Source organism: Peromyscus californicus, unplaced genomic scaffold (genome assembly GCF_007827085.1).
Source record: "Peromyscus californicus insignis strain IS unplaced genomic scaffold, ASM782708v3 Scaffold_9__1_contigs__length_137607984, whole genome shotgun sequence".
In the NCBI taxonomy this organism is placed as follows: domain Eukaryota; kingdom Metazoa; phylum Chordata; class Mammalia; order Rodentia; family Cricetidae; genus Peromyscus; species Peromyscus californicus.
The window spans coordinates 109,823,445-109,850,299 of NW_026294617.1; the positions used below are offsets into that span (position 1 = coordinate 109,823,445).

At 39.1% G+C, this 26,855-nt stretch overlaps 2 protein-coding genes across 6 annotated transcripts in view; one reads left to right on the forward strand and one right to left on the reverse strand.

Moving 5' to 3' along the window:
• Window positions 1-914: 914 nt before the first annotated feature.
• On the reverse strand, window positions 915-24,788 carry Aimp1 (aminoacyl tRNA synthetase complex interacting multifunctional protein 1). 3 transcript variants are annotated; one of them, XM_052731075.1, is made up of 7 exons: window positions 24,511-24,786; window positions 15,178-15,311; window positions 9,743-9,856; window positions 7,063-7,230; window positions 5,156-5,367; window positions 3,494-3,662; window positions 915-1,153 (listed from the first exon to the last, which is right to left on the reverse strand). In XM_052731075.1, coding segments are annotated over exons 1-7 (966 nt in total). In that variant the 5' UTR covers window positions 24,513-24,786; the 3' UTR covers window positions 915-986. The 3 variants fall into 3 exon arrangements, with proteins under 3 accessions (XP_052587035.1, XP_052587037.1, XP_052587036.1); XM_052731077.1 differs by lacking the exon at window positions 24,511-24,786 and adding an exon at window positions 24,329-24,443; XM_052731076.1 differs by lacking the exon at window positions 915-1,153 and adding an exon at window positions 1,205-2,143 and having other exon boundaries at window positions 24,511-24,788.
• A 76-nt stretch (window positions 24,789-24,864) lies between these two features.
• Window positions 24,865-26,855, forward strand: part of Tbck (TBC1 domain containing kinase) — a 169,716-nt gene continuing 167,725 nt past the window's right edge. For 2 of the 3 annotated variants that reach the window (XR_008216275.1, XM_052730057.1), the window contains exon 1: window positions 24,865-25,099. The gene's annotated coding sequence lies outside the window, so the exon portion shown is untranslated. Of the gene's footprint in view, window positions 25,104-26,855 lie in introns of all 3 variants that reach the window. The other variant, XM_052730056.1, reaches the window with a different exon arrangement.

The following is a 26,855-nucleotide window of genomic DNA, read 5'->3' on the forward strand; positions in this document are numbered from 1 at the left end:
ACAGTCCCTCATGTTGTGGTGACCCCCAACTATATTTCATTGCCACTTCATAACTGTGATTTTGCTACTGTTATGAATCATAATATAAAAAAATCTGATATTTGACCCAAAGGGGTCATGGCCCACAGGTTGAGAACTGCTGGCCTAGGTCGTTCTGGACAGCAAGGCACCTGGAGGCTCTCTTCTCCAACTGCCTTCTAAAGAGTTACTGCTTTCCATCCTCCAGCTGCAGTGGGTGGGGTCTGAGTGGCTCCAGCATGCCCTCACGGAACCTTTCCTACTTCTCAGCATCCTTAAATGGCCTGAATCTCTTCAGTAACCTACACCTTCCATGCCCCCAAATTTCTTTTCTGGTCAACCTGACAATTACTCCAATCCTCCTACTTTTAGCAGTTGAGCTTTGTTATGATTTTTGCTGTAAATCTAGCCAAACACAGCCAGCTTTCCCCAGGCTGCATCCAGAATGCTGTGCTGACCTCAACATTTCTCTGTATCAGTCTGTCACCTTTAATCTCAGCTTCACACAGAGTCTCAGGGCCCGAACAGAATGAAAATAAATTCTTTGTGTAATATACGAGGAATGGCCTACCACGGACAAAACCCTTGTTCCTGTCTGAAGCCTGGTTAGCAGTCTTTACCGCCTGCACTCTGAGTATGGTCATCTGAGTCCCAGCAGAACCACCTTTCTTTCTTCTCCCTTCTTCATTTTAGGCTTTCTCTAAGTGGCATAACCACATCTTTTAAACTCTTGGACAAACCAGTTAAACCACACGGTCAGACATAATCATAGTATGATCCTAGTTCTGGGTAATAAGTTTTCTGCTACTGTGACAAAATATCTGAGAAAACAGACTTAAAGCAAGATTTGAATAAAAAAAAAGTTCACAAAAAATGAGCAACTCATATTTTATGGGTAAATGACAAATATACTCCTCTTTATTGTTATTAAGGTGTGGTGTCACCAATGTCTTTCAGGAACAGAGCACTTATTTAATTCCGCTATTGGCCATGGTTTGGGCCCTGCAAATTCCCTTCCCCTTCACCTCAAAGGGAACCCCTTTGTATGTGGCCACACACTCAGCATTAGTGTGCAGGTCAGGCTGGATCTGCTCCCAGATCTTCTTCTTAGGGTTCAGCTCCTTGTCAGGCTCTCCTGTTCAGAGAGAAAGCAGGACGTTCCATAAGCAACACCCAGACACTCTCAGGACGCTCTGGATACGCAGGCTTTTCAAGCGTTCAGACAGCACTTGATCCTAAGCTTCAACCAGAATCCTTACATTTCACCTTATTTTCACACTGCAGTGTACGCTCTTGATTGGTAAAATAAAATGGTTATTGTAATTTCCTTAGGAGCACTGAACACATATTTGAAGTATTTCTGCAGATAATATAGGTTAATAATTCATTTCCCAAATTATCATCATTAGTGTTATTACTGAAGTGCTGGGGATTAAACCCAAGGCAAGCATGCTATCATTTAGGCTAAACCCCCAGCCCCAAATTACTCAAAAAAAATTGTAAGCTATTCATTTCACCATGTAAAGAAAATGTGGGAAGACAGGAGCCCATGCAGATGTGTTGGACTTTTACATGTGGCAGGGGCAATATATGAGGAGCAGTAACAATACAGGAGGAGCACTTTCTAAACACTAGGAGCACATGCTGTTGCCTGAAATACATACAACAATCTTGGTTCTGATATGACACATGGAGAAACTGAAGGAGAGAGAAGATAAACTGCAGTCACACCAGCAGCAGGCACAGACAGAATACAACACCAGAGCCTACTACTCCTGGGACAGCACCAGGCCTTCTGATATGGCACGCCGTGGCTTATGAAAGAAACAAATGGCCCTGGAATAAGCAGATACCACTCCTAATCCCTCTATTTGCAATAAGTGACAATGTGTGTTTTATAATCAACAGAAGGCAAATGAGGAGTGAAGTATCTCTGGTCTCAGTTTAAAGATAAGTAACAGATCAAAGAACTCTTCTACTTACTGATAGGGAAGCAGACTATCTTATTACTGGAAATACTTTATTCTCTGTTCTCTCTCTCAATACATATTTCATGTGCATACAAATAACAAAATGGAGGAAATTTTTTGGCTCTGTTGTCTGTCCTTTTTTAGCTCTTCAGTGACTAAAAAATTTAAGAGAAAACAAAACTAAAGTAAAACTCTGCCTACATATATAACACATTTTTCTGAAATACAAGAATAGTTCAATGAATGAGACACCTCGAGAAGAACATACAATGAAAGTATAACTGAAAAAAATGACTGGAGTCAAAGAGGGATCTCTCTCCTTTCAGATCAGATGATGGTAATGACACCATAGCATCAGAGGAAAGCTAACCACAAAGTGCAATTGTGTTCTCCTTAGATCTACAAACTGTAATGTCTCACTATACAGCCTTGGCTGGCCAGAAACTTACTCTGTAGATCAGGCTGGCCTTGAACTCAAAGATTTGCTGTCTCTGCCTCCCAAGTGCTGGGATTAAAATACTGTGCAACCACAACATAAAATCCTGGCCCCAAAACATAACTTTTATACACACTGGAAAACCAAAAGGTTCATGGAGACAGATATTCATCCTATGGTATGGTCTAGAACCAACCTGAGTATCTCGGTATGCTTATCCTTTGAAAATTTTCATACCACAAAAATGCAAAACAAAAACCTTTTACATTATGAACACTGGACCCTGACAACTGAAAAAGTCTTGATTTCAGTGTTAATTTTCTGCTTTACCAAAAATGTCTCTCAATAATGCACTAGTCAATAGGTTACAAGGCTAGTTGGAAACAAGAGTAAAAATAAACCTTGGGCTGTCTTGATGGTTCATCAGGTAAAACGCACACTTAGCAACCTGAGCTCGATTCTCAGGAGTCACACGGTGGAAGGAGAATTGATTACCAATAGTTCTTTGTAGTCCACGTTCACACCTATGTTATGTGTGCATATATACTTGCACTTGCATATGTGTGCACACACACACTAAAATATAAGAAAAGGAAACCTGTTTCAAGTGTCTTAAACCCTATCTTACAGAGAAATCTATTCTCATTTTTATGCTATGTCCTTCTCCTAGACAGACTTTTCCTAACCTTCTTTTCCTTTTTTGTTAAGAGGTACCAAAAAACAGATGATGTCGATAATACAAATTCTTCAAACTAATGACAGCAAATCCTTTGAACTTGCTTAACATATGGCAAAAAATCACCACTTAGAAATGGTTATATCTACTGTAGGAGGATTAATCTTTCTGAAATTATTCTAGGCTACATTATAAGAGAAAATACTCTGTAGTATTTCATGTACATGTGTGACTTTATGGACAGCAAGATGGTTATGTTATGTTCACTCTATTTTAAGCAAATTTCAGGAAAAACCTCTGATACACACATAGGACACATATAAACCTCTAAGCTTTATAAACATCACTGTAGAAACTGATTCCCAAACTATTTAAATAATTATTAATACTTACCAGGGAAAGCATCAAAAGTAACTCTGTCTCCAGGAACAGACCCACTGGGAGGGGCCAGAATTTCCACTTTCTCTGGTGAACTAGCACACATCACCATTGCTTGAGACAGCACTCCTCGCATTTTTGCAGGCTTCAGATTACACAGTAAAATCACCATCCGATTTTGCATCTGTGCAGAACAATAGAAATGACTAAAGATATGTAGAGATTTAGAATAACCACATTTAGAATACTCCAGGTACACCGATGCTCTACTTGTCAAATGTGCTACCTTTGTGGATGTAACTTTGTCTCTATGTATATAAAATATTTTTAGCTATGAAGTCTGATATCTTGCATAAACATGAAAAGAAAATCACTCAAACTGGCAAGTCATGAGCACAACAGCAGAAATCTTTTTTCAAATATATATGGGTGTTTTGCTTTTTTCCAAATGTATATATAAGTGTTTTGCCTACAAGCACTTCTGTGGCTGGTATCTGTGGAGGCCAGAGGAGGGGTGTCACATCCCTTGGAACTGGAGTTGTAGATGGTCATGAGTCTTCATGGGGGCACTGAGAACAGAAGCTAGGTCCTCTGCAAAAATAGCCAGTGTTGCTAACCATCAGGCCATCTTTCCAGACCAGTGGAACTTTTTCAATTAACTATTTATTTAAATAATAAATAATAAATGTAAAATTTCAGCCACAACCAATTGGAAATGTATAAAGTTAGTCCTCCATTTCTTTGAAAAAACAGCCAAAAAACACGGAACTCAGGAGTTGTCACAGGATCAAATTACAGCAAGCATGCACATTATTTAGGCCAGCATTACAACTAAAGTCAATGATCCAGCTACAGCTGACCTTGCACTCAGCTCTGACCCTCCACCTCTATTACACCAAGGTTGAAGCTATACACTGAGTAACTGCTTTGTAGAGTAGATGCTAAGAATTGTTGTCAATTCTGCCTTGAGAAAGCAGTGAATGCTGGAAAAACTCAGCTCCTAGTTCTAATAATTAAGATATCCATATTTTCATAGCAAATTCCACGTAATTATTTTAAACACTATGAAAGATAACTAAAATGTTTTGGCATCGTCCTTCCATATGTATGCAGTGGCAAACAAGAGAATCTATCTCAAAAAAGGTGGAAGGCAAGGGCTCACACCAAGATAGTCCTCTGACCTCCACACTCATTCTAAGGAACATACAAGATCGTACTCACATACATTAACACAAGAACACACAAGGGGAAAAATGATGCTTTCTTTTTGTCCTACTGAATTTATTTTATCTTTCAGGCCTTTAAGTCTGGGGTGGTTTCATATACCTTTTTTTGAAATTTACCTGAATTCATCTTTTTTTATATTTATTTATTTTTATGAGTGTTTTGCTGCATGTATGTATGTGCATGATGAGTACCTGGTGGGTGTGAAAGTCAGAGGAGGGTGTAGGATAGCCTAGAAATGGAGTTACAGACTGTGAACTGTCATGTGAGTGCTGGAAATCCAACTCTGGTCCTCTCCAAGATCAGTAAGTGCTCCTAATATCCCTGAGCCATTGCTCTCGCTTTCAACTAATCATTTTGAAATTCACATACTAATCATTTAAAGCAATACATATGAGTAGATCACTTGAGATGACACATGTAAGTGGTAGTCATTTTAATGGGACAGATCACCTGTTCTAGAGGAACATGATTCACCAGTCCACTGACGACTGTTCTTGGGGCTGCTTCTCCCACGTCTACTTCTTCTACATACAATGAATCGGCATCGGGATGCTTTTTGGCAGTAATGATACAACCAATTCGAAGATCCAGACGTGAAACATCTACTGGCTTAGAGTCAGCACTTGCTGCTGCTGACTGCTGCTTCTTCTCTTTTTTCTCCCCTAAGGATTGAGAATATGTAAGCATCAGAAATCAGACAGACAAACAGAAAACACCAAGAGAAGTCTCTGGTACCAGTGCTGAAAAGTTCAGAAAAAAAAAAAAAGATCATTTTTTTTTATCACAAAGGATATTGAAGTCATAAAACCCACACAACTTTAGCTATTTCTCTGGAAACAAAAAACAGCACATTATTTTGATCCTTCTACTTTATGACTATCATCATCACCACTGTCAATCTCTTATGGTGCCAAATTTCTAAGCTACCCTTGGATAAAGGGCACTACTGTATAACAAGCATGCATTAACATTAGATAGACAAGGAATTCAGAGGCATGAAAAATAAACCTGCATGGCACAGGAAAGGAGGATCCGGTAAAAGGATTTCACATTTATAGAGGCAGTTCACAAGAGACAGAACTAGTTTAAATATGGGTAGTTTTTAATCTCATTTTTTCCATTACAGATTAGCAAAGATTTTTACAATAAAAATGAAGATATTATTAGAAAATCATCCAAATCATGTTGTCTTTGTGTGATAAATTATACACAATTCACTATACTGCACTGTAAACTATAACAATGTATATATCCACTTATTTTATTTTAATGCAATAGCCATATTTAGAATTTGGCTACCCTGCTGAACAATGTAGCACACGACTGCCATCACAGAAAGATTCACTGGACAGAAGTGTTCTGAACACAGTCCAGTTGAGTTTTGTGTTCTTGTCCTCTACAACTGTTGCCTAAACTGACTAGAAGTTGATTAGTTGTAGCAACAGATTAACACTTAGAGAACAGAATAATGGTTAGACAAAATCTTAAGATCAAACCACAGGATTATTGTGTGTCTCTGTGCTGACTGGCTTTCACTGGCCCTACAAGGTCTGATATTTACAAAAGGAAATGGCAGGTATTGGATGTTAAAATGCTTTATGTCAGTTCATAAAGCCCTTAAACGTTCTGTATTTTCCAAAAAATTGTAAATGAGTGTAAGTATAATGGGAGGCACATATAAGAATGGATTATAAAAGCAGATTTACAGACAAATCTAATGAAGTCAGATGTTAACTAGAAAAGCTGCTTCAGTAACAGGGTAGGGTGAAAGAAGGAACCTTAAGAACTTGAACAATGTAGCATCTCACAAATCAAGAGCACTTGGTGACAGGAACTAAAGAATTCGCTAGTTAATTACATATGAAGACTGAAGGAAAGGGACAGGTAGGGCTGACTGCAGTATTTCAGTGTGGCTGCCTAAGCAGACTGTGAGACTTCTTTGCCATGTTGTATTTTATCAGTTCCTTAACATCCCCATGCCTCAGTTCAGATGTTCTGCTTTCACTGGATGTCACTGTCCATTTTGCCTAGATGACTGTAAGCCAACTTTGACCTCTGACTTCTTTGGAACAATGCTCCAACTACACATCCAAGTTTAGTCATCCATCTTATCTTTTCATATTTTTATTTATGGTGATCCCTCTGAATAACATAATTCACTTTTACCTTGTCAGTGTCATCAGCTTTCACATATTCTTCAGGATTCAATTTCTATATCCTAATGACAGACTGTTCTTAATTTTATCTTAGTTCCTAAAAGTTTGGACTTCCTTTTTGATACCATTATTAGCATCATAAATATTAATATTGTCTGATTAAACAGTCAAAGGTCAAACAAGACTAATAATGAAAAGTACCTTTCTTTTCCGTTTTCTCTTTTACCTTCTTTTCTTCTCCTCCCTCTCGTTTAATCTGCTCTTTTATACTCGAAGAGGTGGTCGACACCGATGTAGAGAGCTTCACATTTTCAGAAACTGCAGAGTTAGCTTGCAGTGGAGTATCAGATGGGACTGGAATTTGCTTCACTGACACATAGAAAATGAAGAGAGTGTCACTCATGTTAAACTCATAAACAAAGTGGAACAACAGGTTTGTAAATCCTAAATGTGAACCCTTTTTAAGAGAAAAATCTAATACATATGGCTATCAAGTATCCATTATTTGAGGCTATAGAAAGGGTATCAAAAATTAAGTATACTTTAACAATTACAAAATTTTTCATTTCCATTTATTAAGTAACTAAAGAAGGGTGCAGATAACATCAATACCTAACATAAATCATGAACATACTATGTATTAAATACTATTCAAAGATTCTCCTGAGATTCTCCTAAATTTCCTAAGTAGATTCTGTTTTATTCCATGTCATTATTTTACAAAATGATAAATCTGAGCCATCAGTAAGTTAACAATCTGGCCCATTGGCAGTGAATAGAGATACAACATTATCTGTCTATATATTCCTATGTTCAAAAAAAAAAAGACAACTGTGTATAAATAGGGCTAGAGAGACAGCTCAACAGTTAAGAGCACTTGTGGCCTTCGGAGGACTGGAGTTCTGTTCCTTATTCCCATTACAGGTAGCTCACTACTACCCATAACTCTAGCATTATGCATCAGACATCTTCCAGCCTCTGCAATCTCTCTCTGAAAAAAAGACAACTATTTATATTGTACTTTAGCAATTCTTTACCATATTAAAAATAAAATACGTATCACCAGAAAACATGGAAAAATGTATCTCACAAGGGGATAAAAAGTGGGTTAGAGTTAACTTTTTAGCATTTAGAGAAACGAAAAGCAGTTTTACTGATAAAAACCTTATGTTTAATTCTGTAGCTGTATTCTTAATTCTTCAGCAAAATTCCTAATCTACTAGAAAAAATATCTACCAGTCTCAAATTTTCCACTGGTGTATAATATATAGCTGCCAGCTGTAAAAAAAATGTTTTCTCCAGTGGAGTTTCACTGGGCATATTAACCACACTTAAGAGTAGGCCCTGCAGTGGTTTGAATAGGAATGGCCCCCATGGACTCACATGTTTGAATGCTTGGCTCATAGAGAGTGGTACTATTAGGAGGGCCTTATTGGAGGAAGTATGTCACTGTCGGGGTGGCTTTGAGGTCTCTTAAGCTCAAGTTACACCCAGAGTGACATAAAGTCTCCTTCTGCTGCCTGGAGATCTGGATGTAGGACTCTCAGCTCCTTCTCCAGCACCAAGTCTGCCTGCATGCCACCATGCTCCCCACTATGATGACAATGGACTGAACCTCTGAACTGTAAGTCAGCCCCAGTTAAATGTTTTCCTTTATAAGAGCTGCCATGGTCATGGTGTCTCTTCATAGCAACAGAAACCCTAAGACAGTATATGTCACTAATTTTTCCCTTATTTCATTTAGCTAAAGGAAAAATTCAAACAACATTCAAAATATCATGTTGACAGCATGTCAAAAGAAGCCAATAGAGAAAAGCTTCACTGGTCTGATGAGATGGCTTTGTGGTTAAAGTGTTTGCCAGGCAATTATGAGGACGGAAGTTCAGATTCCCAGAACACACATAAATGCCAAATGCTGGTGCATGGTAGACTGCTTGCACTTCCAGACTAGGGAGGCAGAGAGAGGAAATCACCAGAGCAAGCCGCCCAGTGAGACTAGCCACATCAGCAAGCTTAGTTTGATGAGAGATCCTGCTGAAAGAATAAAGTAGAAAAGCCTTCAAAGGTCATTCCCAACATCAACCTCAGGCCTCCACATGCATGTGAAAGAATGTGCCCCACACATGCAAACATGCATACAGAGAATGTCCCCTAACCCCTCAGATCCAACACATACACACACACACACACACAAGAAAATGGAAGAAGCTTTTAAAAAGGTCAATAAAATTTTAACTTTATTTATAATTTGGAACCAAACTGATAATTTTTTGATGGCATGAGTAACACAAGTTCTTTGATTTTTTTTTTTTTTTTTGAGGCAAGTAACTTTGTATCTCTAAATTTCATTGTCTTGGCTTATAAAATAAAGATATTTTGAGAACAATTTTTTTTCTTTTACTTTTTGAGATAGGATTTATCTGAAGCCCAGGCTAGGCTGGAAATCAAATGGCCCAGGATGGTCTCAAATTTATAGTAATCATCCTGCTTTAGCCTCTGAGTCCTGGGGGTACAGACTGAGCACAGCTGGTGACAGATGTTTTCTAAGTATATAAAAAGTATGTAATTTAACACAAATGCTCATGAAAAAGTTCAGTAACTGTAATTAATTACTGTGGCTACTTCTTTAGTAGGTATTCAACAGCAATGACAGTGCTGGTCAAATCAAGTACACAGCACATGAAAAGCATGGGTTTTGAATACCAGCTTAACCACCCTCTCTGACCTCAGATGAGACCAACCACCTTTTCTAGGTCTACATGCTTTTTTCCTGGAGAGGAGGGAAAATGGACAGTGGGAGTGACATGAGGATAAGAAGGAAACTTAAAGAATAAATCATATAATCCTTGTAAATCAAGCCTCCTAGCATGTCTGCACTCACCTCCATTTTGGATTTCTGCCTGAATCAGCTCTTGCTTCAGTTCTTCTATTTCTTTCTTCAGTTTAGCATTTTCAACTCGAAGTTTCTTTTCTTCTCTCAGAGTTGCCTGCAAAACTAGAATCAAGAAAATTCAGTTAAAAAGTATTTTCAAATGTTTTGTTTGAATATTATTTGAAAAGAGCATAATAAGTATAATTATAGTTGTGATAACAATAGGAACAAATATTTGGCCAGTTTACTATTACTTTATGACAGTTTACCATTTATTATTAACAATTTCTTAGTAGTCATCGGGATATTGGGTGTAAGACTCCCACAGAATATATAATGTAAAGTGATTTACAGATTAAAAACAAGGAACTCAATCTATATATTTAGTGTACTTTCTCCCCCATGCATATATCTAATCCACAGTCAGTTTGAGAGAAAAAAAAAATCTATAAAATAAAAGAGTGGGACAGAAAAAGTTACCTCTGTGTGTGTGTGTGTGTGTGTGTGTGTTGTCTTATGTGTCTGCAAGTGTGCATGCACCATAAATATGCACGTGGAATCCAGAGATGCAAGGGAATATATTTCTCACTTATTCTCTTCCTTGTTTTTTTCGGACAGGGTCTTTCACTGAACCTGGAGCTTGTCGATTCAGCTAGACTGGTTGGCCAGCTAGCAGGCCCCAGGTATCCTTCTGTCCCTCCAGCATTAGGATTATAGGAAACGGCTCCTGCACCTAGATTTGTGACAGGGGTTTTAGGGACAGAACTCAAATTCTCATGCTTGAGCAGCAAACAATGTACCAACTGTGACATCTCCCCAGTCCCCAGAAAAATCATTTCACTATCTTCTATAAGGATGCTTATTAGGTCTAAGACCTAATAAAAAATATGACACCAAGTAATAATTCTTAGCAGAAGTGGAACTATCCCCTGGGTGGGATTATTTTGGGTTGTCGCAATAATGGAAGCTATTTCTGGAATTTATTAGGCAGGAGCTAAGCATTTGAGATATTCAGCCAGACTTTCTAGAATGCAATTGTATATTTATGAGTGTAAACCATGTAAATAGTTATTTTAGCCTGGACCCTAGCTACTACATATACAAATATAATGTATTCTAAAGCATTTTTATTACATCTGGAATTTTTAGGACTCAAGTACCACAAAATGTATATTGTGCTCTCTTTTTTTTTTTTTTTTTTTTTTTTTTGGTTTTTCGAGACAGGGTTTCTCTGTGTAGCTTTGCGCCTTTCCTGGATCTCGCGCTGTAGACCAGGCTGGCCTCAAACTCACAGAGATCCGCCTGCCTCTGCCTCCCGAGTGCTGGGATTAAAGGCGTGCGCCACCACCTCCCGGCTGCGCCACCACCGCCCAGCTAACATTGTGCTCTCTTAATCATTGAGGGCTTGATGTAAGGACTCATTCATCTTTTTCTTCTGTGCTGGGATCAAACCCAAGGTCCCAAGCATATGGGCTACCTCTAAGTATCACCCTAGCCCATACTCTTTATTCTTAGAGTAAATCAAATACAAAAGCAAAACCTACGTCTGGCATGAGATGCTTGAGCAAAGGCAGACTAAATACCTGCCTGGAATTAGTTAACATCACACTGGAAATTTTATGCGTGTTAATCACATAACACATGATTCGCCACTTGTGCTAGGACTTGTAATACCCTGATAGTTTTCATTGTAATAGTGATATGTATTATCACGATTACTTAGAAATTCTTTTTCTCTTATACATAATGTTATGACTTACAATTTTAAGTTAAAGGTAGCATTTTATTAAAAATGTCTTAAGGAATACTAAAAAATTTTTATAAAGTTATTTATTACAACGTGGGACATAAGCTAGGAATGACAGGATTAGGCTACAAAGAATAACAACAGAAGTAAATAATTAGAATGGTTCTTTACTTTTAAATTAGAAAAACTGAAATGTTAGTCAAGACTCTAGGAAATGGCCTTTTTTTTCTTTTGAGACAAAATTTCTCTGTGTAGCCCTGGCTGTCCTGAAACTCACTCTGTAGACCCAGGCTGGCCTCAAACTCAGTGATCCACCTGCCTCTGCTTCTGAGTGCTGGGATTAAAGGTGTGCACCACCACCAGCTGGCGGGAAATGCCACTGTGGTGGTTTGAATAGAAATGGCCCCCAGAGAGAGACTCCTCTGTTTAAATGCTTGGCCCATAAGCAATAGCACTATTAGGAGGTATAGCCTTGGTTGGAGTAGGTATGGCCTGGTTAGAAAAAGTGTGCCACTGTGGAGGCAAGCTTTGAGGTCTTTGGGGCAAGCTAGGCCTAGTGTGACAATCTCCTTCTGCTGCCTGTGGATCAAGATGTACGATGTCTGCCTGAATGCCCATGCTTCTCCCCATGACAATGGACTAAACCTGTGAAACTGTAAGCCAGCCCCAATTAAATGTTTTCCTTTATAAGAGTTGCCATGGTCATTGTATCTCTTCACAGCAATAGAGCCTTAACTAAGACCAGGAACTGGGGTATTGTTGTGATAGGCCTGACCATGCTTTTGCTTGGAGAAATGTGGATTTTGGGATTAGAAAAGCAGTTGAATGCTTTAAGTAGGACTTTGAGATATACTAGTAGGAACATGGAAGACAGTGGTGCTGAGTGTGATTGAACTGTGGAGGCCTGGCTCAAGAGGTTTCCAAGGAGAAGAATTTTAGTATGTGGCCTAGAGACCAGTCTTGTGATACTCTGGATAAGAATGTGTCTTATTTTGCCCTTATCCTCAAAGTCTGCCTAAGGCTGCAATAAAGAGTTTTGGATTACTCATTTGCAAAGAAAATCTCAAAACAGCCTAGTATAGTCTTGTGGTTACTAGTGGTCACTCTTATGAAGATTTATAATGGAAAGGAGCAAGCTGAGCAAGGAAAAATACACAATGTACAGACTGAGGACAAAAGGGTATCAAGAAGTGGAATGGAGCTAAGTCTTAATTAAAGAAGAGCCAGATGTTAACTGGAATAAAGGGAGAAGCGACCTCAGGACAAGACTCCATCTAGCTCAATTTCCAATTTAGAAAAGCTTACAGCTGGGTGTGGTGGTGAACGCCTTTAATCCCAGCACTCAGAAGGCAGAGGCTGGAGAATCTCTAAATTCAAAGCCAACCTGGTCTACAGAGCAAGTTTAGGCATTAAAGGAAACCATAGAAACGAAAGTTAATGAAGATGTAATTGAATGAGAGGCCATGTTCCAGTCTTAGAGAGCAGCAGAACTTGGCTGTTAAAACCAAGAGGTTCTGGTTTTAGAGTCAAGAATAGAAGGGGCTAGGGAATTTGCCTCCATGACTAAGGAAAGCTATTGAGGCCTGCATGGAGGGCCAGAGAGGCCACTGTGTGAAACTGTGAAGGTGAAACTTGGATTGCCCAGGAGACCAAGTGTTGGAGATGCCAGAACCATGGGATACCTGCTGAGGAGAGCTGCTAACAGAGAATGGAACCAGCCCAAGAGAGAGAAGTGTGTTGCAGTCAACAAAGCTGAAAGGAGTTGGAGATCTGAAGAGCATTTTGACATCATATATGGAGATGCAGAGTTTGGAGTTTGCCCAGCTGGTTTTTGGTCTTACTTTGGTCCAGTATTTCCTCACTATGCTCCTTTTTGGAATAGTAATGTATATCGTCTGCCATTGTATGTTGGAAGTCGGTGGTCTGCTTTTTGATTTCACAGGGGTTTACAGTTAAGAGATTGCATAAATCTCAGAAGAGACTTTGAACTTTTGAGCAAGTTTGAGACCATTATAGACTATGGGGACTTTTGAAGTTAGACTGAATGCATTTCTGCATATTGGTATGAATACAAGCCTATGGGGACCAGGAGTGCAATGTGGTGTTTTGAGTAGGAATGGCCACCCATAGACTCATGTGTTTGAATACTTGGCTCATAGGGAGTGGCACTCTTAGGAGGTATGGACTTATTGGAGGAAGTTATGTCACTGTGGGGGCAGGCTTTGAAGTCACTTAAGCTCAAGCTATACCCAGAGTGACACAGTCTCCTTTTGTTGCCTGTGGATCAAGATGCAGAACTCCCAGCTCTTTCTCCAGCACCATGTCTGCCTACATGCCACCATGCTCCCTGCCATGATAATGGACCAAACCTTTAAACTGTAAGCTAGCCCCAATTAAATGTTTTCCTTTATAAGAGTTGCCATGTTCATGGAGTCTCCTCACAGCAACAGAGCACTGACAGCCATGTTTATGAAAAAAATTCTATTTACAATATTTATTATTTCACAGAGAACATCTTCAATCTCTTTACCTTATTAATGGAAAGAATATTAAGGATCATAAAGGAAATACTAGGAAACATGAGGAAAAGGGATTAAAACAAGGTTTTACAATCCTGACAAGGTTTCTGTAAGCCATTCTTAGCTTTTCATAGAAGAAAAAGTATTTATTTAAATTAGTGACAGCACAACATTTTGGAATTTCGATTACAGTACCAACAATAATGGTTATTGAGAAATGAATACTGAATTTAATCAAATCAAATCCTTAAGAAATTTAGTAGAAGTTTTTGTACACACTGCAGAATTTCTCAAAAACTTCAAAGAACAAAAAATATGAAAAACACCTCTTGACCCATAAAACATCAAAGTAACTATTAATGTTTGATTTCATTAACCTCTAATAATATAGCAACTAATTCTAAACAATAGACTCTTCTTTTATCAGTCCTAAAATACTATGTTCTTTTAATTATATATTTACCGCTGTGGTTAGTTTTTTCGTCAACTTTACACAAGTTAAGAGTCATTAAAAATAATGAACTTCAACTAAGAAAAGTCTTCTCAGATTGTACTGGGCAAGTGTGTAGGGCATTTTCTTGACTAATGATTAACAGGGGAGAGTCTGACCTGGGGTGGCACTTCTCCTGGACAGGTGGTCCTGGCTGTATAAGAAAGCAACTAAGCAAGTCATGGACAGCAAGCCAGTAAGCAGTGTTCCTCCATGGCCTCTTCTTCGGTTCCTGCCTCGACTTCCCTTCATGTTAGACTATAAGCTGCAAGTTGAAATAAACCCTTTCCTATTCAAATCCCTTCGGTCTTGTATCATAACAGAAAGCAAATCATGACATTTACTATATATCAATTCTAATTTATCATAATCCTAGAATATGTTCATAGTCAAAAATTAAAGGAATCTAAAAGCCATAATTAAAATGATCAAGTTGCCGGGCGGTGGTGGTGCACGCCTTTAATCCCAGCACTCGGGAGGCAGAGGCTGGCGGATCTCTGTGAGTTCGAGGCCAGCCTGGGCTACCAAGTGAGTTCCAGGAAAGGCGCAAAGCTACACAGAGAAACCCTGTCTCGAAAAACCAAAAAAAAAAAAAAAAAAAAAAAGATCAAGTTATAATTTACACAGTAAACATTTAACTGTCATTATTAGAATTTATCATTATAATCTGTCATTAGAATGTCCTTACCTGCTTTCTCCTTGAGAAGAGCAACCTGCTGCTTGAGATAGTCAATGATCTGGTCTGCCTCTGCACCCTTCTGCTCTAACCTCTTCAGAACAGCATCATTGGTTGCCATCTTTGCCCAGAATCGGCAGAAAATCCTAAATAAAACATGAAAGTAATAAACATACTGTGGAGGGAAAGAACACATTTTTTTTTTTTTTGGTTTTTTGAGACAGGGTTTCTCTGTGTAGCTTTGCGCCTTTCCTGGAACTCACTTGGTAGTCCAGGCTGGCCTCGAACTCACAGAGATCCACCTGGCTCTGCCTCCCGAGTGCTGGGATTAAAGGCGTGCGCCACCACCGCCCGGCCACATTTTTATTTTATAGTAAACTGAGAAAGCAACTGAGGGAAAAACATTCTCTCCTATAACTGATCAACACCGTCAACAGGTTCTCCCCTTGGAGAACACAAGTAAGCAGGGCCTGGGCAGATGGCTCAGCGCCTAAAGTGCTTGTCACACATGCAAGAGAACCCAGGTACAGCCTGGGAGGCACAGCAGCCACCTGGAATTCTAGGCTAGAAAGGAGGCAGGAGATACCCTAAAAAAACTGCTCTGCACTAGCCTTACCTGGTAGTAACTACATGCACTCACGTGCTCACACACACACACACACACGCACACATACAATACATACACGTACAAAAAGAAACAGGAAAAAAAATAGGGCAGAAATATTGAGTACACTAATGCCTGCATCTATTAGGAAGAGTAATCTACTTTGAAATGTACTTTGTTCTTCAGTGCAGAAAATAAATACTAGATTTAAGGCTGAAAAACTTTAAAGTTTTGGGATATGCTGTAGAATATCCCAAAATGAGCTCAGTACCCTACACTATGGAAGAGGACACAATAACACTTGTTGAGCTGTGAGTAGACACCTGTGTTCTAAAGCAAACAGAACTGCTGACTCCCTTCCTCCTCTAGGCCTCACTTTTCCTATACTGGATATTTTCACTGTTTGCTGAGTTACGTGCACCGAACTAAAAGCCAAAAATATCGAGACTTATGAAAATCATCAACATTAATCATGTGTCCACTCAGAAAATAATGCTAGTACATATACCATGAATGTATGCAAGGGGACACAGTAAAGAAACTGCTCACATGACCACTTCACTATCATGGAGAAGGACTTTACTATGAATAAGAGAGACAAAATATCCAGAGGTATCTGGAAGAGTCCAGAGTAGAGGGAAAGCAGACTGGTCATGGCCAGGGTTAGGAAAGGACAGGAAAGAATAGAGGAGACAGGGAGCTAGCAAGATAGAGAATAGAGCACAGTGAGAGCAAGAGGATAGATGAAACAGAGTGTGTGGGGGTGGACAAACAATGTGGATTATAAAGAGGACTAGTAAGTGGGGACAGGGAAGGGCAGAATGCTAGCATGGACTGTGAAGTGTGTGACAGGTACTTGTGATACTGAGGGAGCCTGAAGGCCAGCATGCACTTTAATATACTGATAAACTCCATAAGTAGCCATATGTCCCTTTTGCAAGAGGTTGAGGAAAATGACTACTTTGGGCAGATGGGAATCATTTCACAAATTTCTGATGAATGCTGGCTTTTATTAAACTGCCAGAAATCCTTCTATAGATTAGCTTGAGCTCATTTCTAGATATATGGACTACTGAGACCTCACAATGAATTTGTAACAAATTTAGAATTTTTACAATTATTTTAAAAAGTTTATTTATTTGTAATTTACAAATACAATTACAAAGAAATCCAAAGAAAAAGTATTCTGTTTAGGTACAGTAAAATAAATATAAGTGAATATTCTGAGATTAACTCACTGTATAAAACTGGCTGCTGTTAAGAAAAATACACTCAAAACTGAGATTAAGCATTATTAGCAATATAAGTTATTCTTATTTACCTGATTTACTACCGATTTATAGTTAAAAAATAAAAGAATGACAAAAGCATTGCAGAAATAATCCTGATTTTCAATGAATGAAACCACACTCACTAAATGACTTTATAATAGAAACTGTTCAACAAATAATATATGACTGCTTTAAAATGTCAAATGACCATTTACTATCAACCCTACATTATAAATGTTCAGAGATGTTTACATTCTTCATTAAGAAAATAAACCTCCAAAATATCCTAAAATTGACAATATATGATGGGACAATGCAAAACCCAAAATAAAATGCTATAAAACAAGTTGATAATAACATCGAATACATAAACAGGAATTTAATATGGAAAGGTAAACTGCATGTTCTCTACAAGCCTTTATTTTAGCCATTAAAAATATGGACAAAAAAGTACATAAATTCAAAATAAAGACAGCCTTTTAAATTCTTCCATTTTAAGCAAAATAAACACAGAATACAATGTCATTTCTCAAATGTTTACAGAGTTGGGATCTTAGAGATAAAAAAGAAATTGCTGTATGAAGTTAAGGAAAATTGATATACTCTCTCAGGGGTTCAGTTTCTTGAGTTACAACAATTTTTTCATGCATTTCCACTTTCGTCTACTGTCCTAGTTAGTTTTATTGCTGTGAAGAGACACCATGACCATGACAACTCTTGTAAAGAAAACATTTAAATTCTACATCTGGATCAGCAGGCAGCAAGAAGAGACACTGGACCTGCCTTGAGCATTTGAAACCTCAAAGCCCACCCCTATAGTGGCACCCTCCCTCCAACTAGGCCACATCTAGTAGTGCCACTTCCTGGTAACCAAGCATTCAAATACAGGAGTCTATGGTGACCATTCCTATATAAACCACCACATTTACCATAACAATCAAATGACATACTCATACTGGGTAGATGTCATCTTCCAGTTTCAAACAAGTAACAATGAGCACTTGAGAATAGGAATACTGTGTGCTCTCGTCACTCCTCATACATACTAAAAATGTACTGTAAGAGCGGCAACAGTAACAGATGAGGAAGTCACAGAGGCCAGATCAAAACCTATTCTTTGCCCCTCTGCCACTTAACAGCTGAGTGATCTCCAACAATTTATTTAACCTGAGTTTTCCCAGTTATAAAACACACACACACACACACACACACACACACACACACACACACACACACACAGACTATGTTGATGAAGGGCAAAATGGTATAGCATAAATAATACTAATTAAGATTTTTGGCACATGGCAGAAAAATGGTGGCTAAACTACCATATGTAGGGCACTGAGCAAAATTCTTAGAACACAACAAAAAAGGTATCCAGATAATCTTTACCTTCAAGAAACCTAGAACACAGTGGGCTGCTTAGTGTTGTTATTTTTTCCTTCTAGCTCTCAAGTTACCATTCTTATGTTTTTCTGAAGGGTTAAGGTCATAAACAATAAAAATGTAACTTACAGACTGATAGTTTGTCAATGTCCTTGTCTGTTTGCCTTTGGCATACAGACCATTAAGTATCACTACATTAGATCAGCCAGGGAGCTTAATTTATGTGAGCTGTCCTGGCCTTAGTTAATACATCGAAGCCACTTGAAAATCTTTGCATACTTTACCTACAAACAGGAACTGCCGTATGTCTGTGGAAACTAAAAAGATCTTCACTTATTAATAAGCAAACTACTGGAGAACGGAAACTAGACAGCATCAAACACAGCAGACTGTGGTTTGAACTCCCTGAAAGGAGCAAGTGGTGCTACCCCTGGGCAGGTGGCCCTGAGCTATGTAAGAAAGCCAGCTCAATGAGCAGGAGAGCTGCGTGAACCACTATTCCTCTGTGGCTTCTGCTTCATGTTCCTGCCTGAAGTTCCTGCTCTGATTTCACTGCGACCTAAAAGGGTAAGCAGAAATAAAATTGTTCCATGCCCAAGTTGCTTTTGGTTAGTGTTTTGTCATAGCAACAGATACCTAAGTTTTTGTTAGTGTTTTCTAGCAATAGGCAGCACTGAGGGAAAAGATACAATTCTTTAGAAAAGGTGGTTACAGTCAACAAACCTAAGCAAAAAACATGCTTGACAGGCTATTTGACCAACTTCTCCATGTTTCACTTTGTTGATTGATATTAGGATCCTTTCCACTGCTTTCTTGCACCTCCACAGGGCCCTTTCTTCACTTGTTGCCTGAACACTGTTGGTCGGAGTTAGGGACAGATGTCTTCTTAGGATCACAAATCATCACCAGGCAGTTTACGGTTACCCTTGTCACCCAGGGCTAATAATAAAATGACTGAAGGTCAAAATCTTTAAGCAAGGCATATGCAAATGTTAACATGATTATTTCCCATTTGTTGGCTGCCAGGTTCCTAAAAGTAATTTCCATCCATGTTCATGATCTCAATCTCACTTAAAAACCCCCATTTTGTCTCATGCTGGGTTTACAGTAGAGAGAAAATGAGCAGTCACCAAGCTTTCAAACAAAGGAGGAAAACAAGTAGATGGAAGGGGGCAAAATAAATGTAGTTTAGGGAGACGGTGCCAAGTTAACAACACTGAAAGCTCAAACCTTTGACTGTTCAACCCAGTGCTCACTGTACTAGTTAATTACTCTATAAGGATCTTACCCTAGTACAAACTACAGACTAATTTTTAAAATATCAAGTCTCCTTGGGGCTGGAGAGATGGTGCAGTGTTCAAGACCTCCTCCATTTTTTTTTTCCCCCAGAGAAATCAGGTTTAATTCCCAGCATCCACAGGGAAACTCACAACCATCTGTAACTCCAGTTCCAGGTCATCTGAACCCCGTCTTCTGGCCTCTGCAGGCTTCAGGCATGCACATAATGGTGTACATACACATGTAGGCACATACATGCACACATACACAAACTAAATTAAGTCTTTTTTAAACGTTTCTTTAGTGTGTTTAGAGCTTTTAATATGCTAATATGCACATTTCTCACAGATGATAATAGGAATAAGATGTGACAACTGTAGAATATTTAGTATTTGCTAAGCACATGAATCATTTATGAATACAAGATAACTGGAATTAAAATTAATTTGCCCAGGTAGTACAGTTATTTAGTAAATGAGGATTGAAACTCAAGTCTGTCAGATGCTGGAGCTAATTCTTTTAATGAGGATGCTGTAATTTCTTCAAACATAATTATCAAGCATTTTCCAATATAATTAATGATGGAACCTGAAGCGAAAAGCAACCATTAGCATTTATTGAAACTTGTATTGTCTAGATGGTTTGAGTGCTTCCTCACTCTCTATGGTAATTTGTTAAAAATATGAGATCAAAATAGATTTTACACTTAATTGTATGGATAATACATGCACACATAAGAACTTTATGCAGAGAGAAAAAAAGGGCAGAGAAGGCAACACATCAAACATATTTTTGCACTTTACTGATGAAAACAAAGACTTTTTTTTACTAATTAAAAAAAAAATGGAAAGGCATTATGTAAACTGTTTCATGACATTAACTTTGTCCCAACTTGTGATCGTATTTCATGAAACAGAGAGAGCAATTAAAACATGATACTCCTTACACACAACACCAAATGTATGAATTTAGAGTACAAATGAAAGAGTAAAACACAAGATATTACTTTTATTACATCCTATTTTTGATGTATTTTTCATCACCTCAGCAATCTCCTTAGTTGAAATTCCTACTTCATCCAAGTTGCCTGTGATTTCTTTTAACTACCAACTACTCTGGCACCAGGTTCTAAAAGTGAGAAAACCAATATTTTTTTTAATTAATGGAAATAAAGTTTTATGTGTAGAATTTTAATTTTACTTTATAGCACAAGGGTTCTACAAAAATTTGGAAATGCCACTCTAATTCTCAGAATCCCTAATTTCATTACTTCAGAGTAACAATTATGTAAAAATACACTTTTTTAGATATAGTACTTCTCAGTACTCAATTTCATCAAATCTACATCATGTATAAAATGGCTTCATAAGATGCTGTTTTAATTTCATTTATACATACAGCAGCAGCATATATAATTGAACTTCCTTTACACATGGATTGTAGATTCAACTGTTACAATGCTGTTTATCCCTTAGACACATTTTGATGGCTATTCTTGGTTGCCAACCTAACTACATCTGGAATTAACTAAAACCTAAGTGGCTGGGTACACCTGTGAAGGATTTTTTTCTTAATTAAATCATTTGAAGTAGGAAGATCCACCTTTCATCTGGGCCACATCTGCTGGCAGTCGACATAAAGGCCACGGAAGAAGGAAGCGTGCTCTTTGTCTGACTGTTCTCATTCTATTCCTTGGCACATCCATTCCTTCACTGGCATTAAAGCCTATTTCTTTGGAATTCTGTTGCACACTTAAAGTCAGCTGAGACATTCAGCCTCATGAACTGAACAACTAGTAGATTCTTGGACCTTCTGTTGGTAGACAACCACTGATGGACTGTAAGTCTGGACCATAGTCTATAAGTCATTTTAACATGTCTCTGTGTCTCTCTCTGTCTCTGTCTCTCTCTGTCTCTGTCTCTCTCTGTCTCTGTCTCTGTCTCTCTGTCTCTCTCTCTCTGTCTCTCTCTCTCTCTCTCTCTCTCTCTATATATATATATATATATATATATATATATACATTCGTTTTTCAAGACAAGGTTTCTCTCTCTGTGTAGCTATGTGCCTTTCCTGGATCTCACTCTGTCAACCAGGCTGGCTTTGAACTCACAAAGATCCACCTGCCTCTGCCTCCCAAGTGATAGGATTAAAGACGTGCGTGTTTACTGAAAAACTTTTAAATTTATCCCTAGACTTTTGTTTATTACTACTTATTTTAGTTTTCCTGTATTTCTGAATACACAGTATCTTCATTTTTAACTCTAAATCATAATCACTAAAAGTATACATAAAATAGAAATTTTGTTGTTTTGTTTGTTTGTAGACAGGTAGCTTTGGAGCCTTTCCTGGAACTCACTCTGTAGTCCAAGCTGGCCTTGAACTCACAGAGATCCACCTGCCTCTGCTTCCCAAGTGCTGGGATTAAAGGTGTGTGCCATCAAAGTCGTCATCACCGTCAACACCACCACCACCACCACCACCACCACCACCACCACCACCACCACCACCACCACCACCAGGCTTCAGAAATTATTCTTTTTTTTTTTGGTTTTTCAAGACAGGGTTTCTCTGTGTAGCTTTGCGCTTTTCCTGGAACTCACTTTGGAGACCAGGCTGGCCTCGAACTCACAGAGATCTGCCTGCCTCTGCCTCCCGAGTGCTGGGATTAAAGGCGTGTGCCACCACCGCCCGGCAGAAATTATTCTTAATAGCTACATTCTAACATGGCACATAACAGAATATCAACATTAACTTATGATGAATGACACAATGAAAACTATGTCACCAGCTGGCAGTCTACAGTGATCTTAAGACGTCAATAATTTTAAAATACATTCCAATTAAAGATACGTAAATGTGAGAAAAAATGTGTTTCAGAATTATTAGTAATCATAGAATCACAGCAGTATGTTTTTTCTCTTCTTCCTTTCATCCCTAATTTTACCTTCCAAACATTCCCTCAGTTACTTCATAATCTAATTACCAAGTTATTGTGCTCTGACAAAAACATGATATGGTACCTTTAGAACCACTTTAAAATTCCTGCTGGTATTTAAGAATGTATCAAAAATCAGAATTTAAAGACAAGTAAATATTACAATATAATGAGAACAATATACTTCAGAAACAAACTACATTGCAGCAACTAGCATCAATCCCACAGGTAATTTTTAAACCAACTTTGCTAAAACTCATTGAAGACCTAAAACTGTTTCTGTGAATTGCCAGAGAACCTGTTTTCTCTTTACTGATGAGGACACAGGAAGTCAGAGAGATATTAAATGATGACAATGAGGTGCTTCAATTTGGGTTTAAAATAACCTATCTTTTCAACCACACTGTCTTGCCCACTTCTAATTCAAGAATGCAGGTAAGAAAAGATACTGCTTTAATGGAAGACATCATCTACCCTGACATTCAGTCTTTACCTTGTAAGGTATCATCTTCAATTTTATACTTGGAGAAATCACATGTCTTGTCTAGATTCAAGTATCAAATGGCAAAACCACAATTTTAACTTATGTATGTCATTCTGAAATTTACAATTCATTTAAAGTGTTTCCCAAAACGTACATAATGAAAACAAACTGCCATCCACAGTTCCCTTATGTGTGTTCACTGGGTACCCCAAGAATATGACTGGACACATCTTAGTAACTATATTGTAGCCACTATTATGTTTCCTTTGAGGACAAACAAAAGCCTCCTGATTGCCTTTCCCACGTCTGCCCTCAGTCTATTGAGTAACCCTCTTAAAAAGAAGTTGGATAACGATACTTGGCTACTGAAACCCTTATAGTGGCTTTCACCCCCCACCTCACCCCCATGACCAGCTGGCTCGCTCTGATACTGTCTCCATCTTTGATTCCTTCTCACAATTCTGAGCCTCCAGGCTTCCCTGATATTCTGGTAAGTTTCTGTTTCACGGCCTTTGGAATGGCTGGGTCTCCTGACTGATGGCACTTTCTGAAGGTTATCTGTATAGTTAATTTCTTTTGTGTCACAGCCTTCCAAGAAAGCCATCTTTGTTGAGAAACTTCTTCTTTGGCCACATTACAAAGCCAAATAATATGCCTTTCTTTACTGTTAATACTTTTCCTGATCAGTATTTATAATCTAAAATATAATATAGGGCCTGGAGAGATAGCTCAGCAGTTAAAAGCGCTTACTGCTGTTGTAGGGAATCCAGGGTCGGTTCCCTGAACTCACACTGGGGGATCACAATCACTGGTAACCCAGTTCCAGGGGATCTGATGCTTTCTAGCCTCCATGGTCACCTGCACACAAGTTTTGCACAGAAACTCAGCAATCATATTAATATCTTACGTTTAGGTCTTTACTTTAACAGTAAAACCTAAGCTGAGAGACAATGACTGGAATCTTTTTGTCCGTTTTTATTGATCTTTCTTTTTGTTTACCGATCTTTACCTAATAACGTTAAACGTTGCCTGGAGTATAGTGATAACTGGCGTTTCTAGTATTTGCTGAACCAATAAATTTCTCTCTTTAGCCCCTCCCCACATAGAAACACTGGAAATCCTCTGCACACTCACTTAGAAGTAAACAATCTTAGGAATCCATCCCCTGCCTCCAGCAGCATGCTTCCCCTCGGCCGTGTACTCACTTCCCAAGCTTAGGTGACTCAAAAGGGGTCAAGCTTTGCCTGTTTGCTCGTGGCACGCGGGAGGAGGTATGGCCACGCTGCCTACTAGTACTTGGAAGGTCAGGTTCTCTTTCCCCGGTGAGAAAGGGGGAAAGAACTTTGGATCGCTACCCATCTACCCTAGACCCTCTGGTGACACTCACATGAAGCAGCGAACCGCAGCACTTGAGCAGCCTCAGCCGGGTACAGGAAGGGACAGCCTCCCCGAGTCCGTAGCAGGGGGAGAAGGGCCCATGGGTGTCCCTGATAAATGCCTGACGGTGTCACAGATTCACCCCCACACCAGCCCTCCACTTCCTGTGCTCGTCCTTTTCTTGTGCCACACTACGCTCCTATTTTCCATTCCTCCCTCTACTCCTTCCTCACGTCTTTCTCGCTCGCTACATTTTGCGGTCTGTTCGGGCAAGGGACAGGCGGCCGGAAGTTGGGGGGGGTCTTTCCTCGGGGTTGCGTCGCTGGCCCGTGACGTCATGAGTAGTGGCCGACCAGAGGCGGCAGAGGGGGAGGGGAGGCTTGGCGCTGTCAGTGGATCCAGGCGCGCGCTCGCAGCCAGATTCTGAGCTGTGAACCTGGGCCGCCCTCGCGGGCGAAGGCTGGTGGCTGCGGCTGTCACTTTCCTTAAGCCGCCTCTTGTAGACGCGCCTGAAACGCAGAACACGGCCCACTAAGTCGCACCGGCAGGCACAACTACAGCGCTTAGGAGCACATCCCCCTAATACAACCCAGATCCAGGCAGGTATTCTGGTGTCCTAGTGTTCTGTGTGGTAGTGGGTGGGGCTTGTGGGACATAGATGACAATCGGGTTCAGAGAGTGACCCCGCCAGTCTGCAGCCACCAGTAGAACCCACCTGTGGAGCTGCTTACTGCTGCGTTTATCTCCAAACTTCCTTCCCATTGAAGCAGAAGTTCACCGAGTTTTAAAATGCAAATACGATTTTACTCAAGATAAAATCAACGTCTTACCCCCAATTTTTGACATTTCCCCCTCATTTGAGTCACTCCTCTCCTAGCTCTTTGAGAGTTTGTATTGTGTCTTGTTCATTGAAAGAGTGTGTCTTGTTTGTGGTCCTTAGTAGTCAAGCAGCTACAAAAACATCGGACTTAACATAGAAGTTTCCCCTGAGTAAACTTTACAAACCAGCTCCTTACATCGCTTTCGTCATGTAATCTCTCACCTCATCATTTTATTTTTTCATTTTCTTGTAGTCACCTAATGTGAGCATATGCATGTATGTTTTCTGTTTGTGAGCTTTACGTGCACCTGAGAAGTAGAGCAATAATTAAATGTTTTTTATTCTTGCTAGTGGTTTATCTTTCTGAATCATAAACACTTGTTTGATTTTTCAATTGTATGTGATTAAGATCTATAACTGAAAACCCAATATTTTGCTGTAAAATGGAATATTAAAATGCCACAGTTATGTATCATCTTTCCTATGACTTCAAGCCTGGTATTTAGATATAACTTTATGTAATTTGGGATTTGTTTATTGAATAAGAAATTAAAATTCTAGGTGATGGTGGTTCATGCCTTTAATTACAGCACTCTGGAGGCAGAGGCAGGTGATCTCTGTGAGTTCAAGGCCAGCCTGGTCTATAGAGCAAGGTCTAGGACAGCCAGGGCTACACAGAGAAACCCTGTCTCAGAAAACAAAAAACAAAAAACAAAAAAAAAGGAAGAAGAAATTAAAATTCTAGTCCTTTTACTGTTGCCTTTTTACATCAGCCCACAGCATCTACAAGATTTGGAAGAGTGATCATAACTATTTTAATATCAACTCTTGAGAAGCTGTTTTGACTCCTTTCATAAGATGAGAATAGTAGTGGCTCTCTGCATCACCACAGAAAACAAATTCACCTGTGTTACCAAGTTTGCAGGCCCTGAGGATCTGAAAGCTGCAGGAGATTTTATTCAGCTACCAATGAACAGAGAAGGAGCCCATGCTCTAACGGCCTCTTACAGAGCAAGTCTGAGGCCTGGGTTTGAATGGGATATGAAGTGATGTACATACATGCTGTCATCAAAATGGTTCATAGGAAAGTGAGTTTTCTGGGAACTAAGACCGCCACCTTCCTTCTGCCCTAATTTGGGCATAATCGTGTCTGTGGTGGCACTATGAGTGTATCCTTTTTGCTATAAAGAGCACAAATTCACGACAATTGTCAAAATGGTACCCAAAGCAGATTGAGGTCTGGAGTTTCTTTGCTGGTTGGCCATTGAGTGCACGTGGCTATGGGTACTTGGATTTTAAGTTTTGAAAGCCAATGGCATCTGTAAGCAAACAGAGCTATCACTAATTAGCTGGTGTAGCCTAGCCCTGGTTAGTTGATTCTATGGACTATTTTCTTGTGTCCTTCACTCTTCCAACTCCTATAATCCTTCCTCATTCTACTTGCTGGGTGAAGCCTCTCTGATGATGATTATGCTAGACTCTTGTCTATGAATACAGCAGAGTGTCATTAGAAATTATTTCGTTGACTTTTTTTT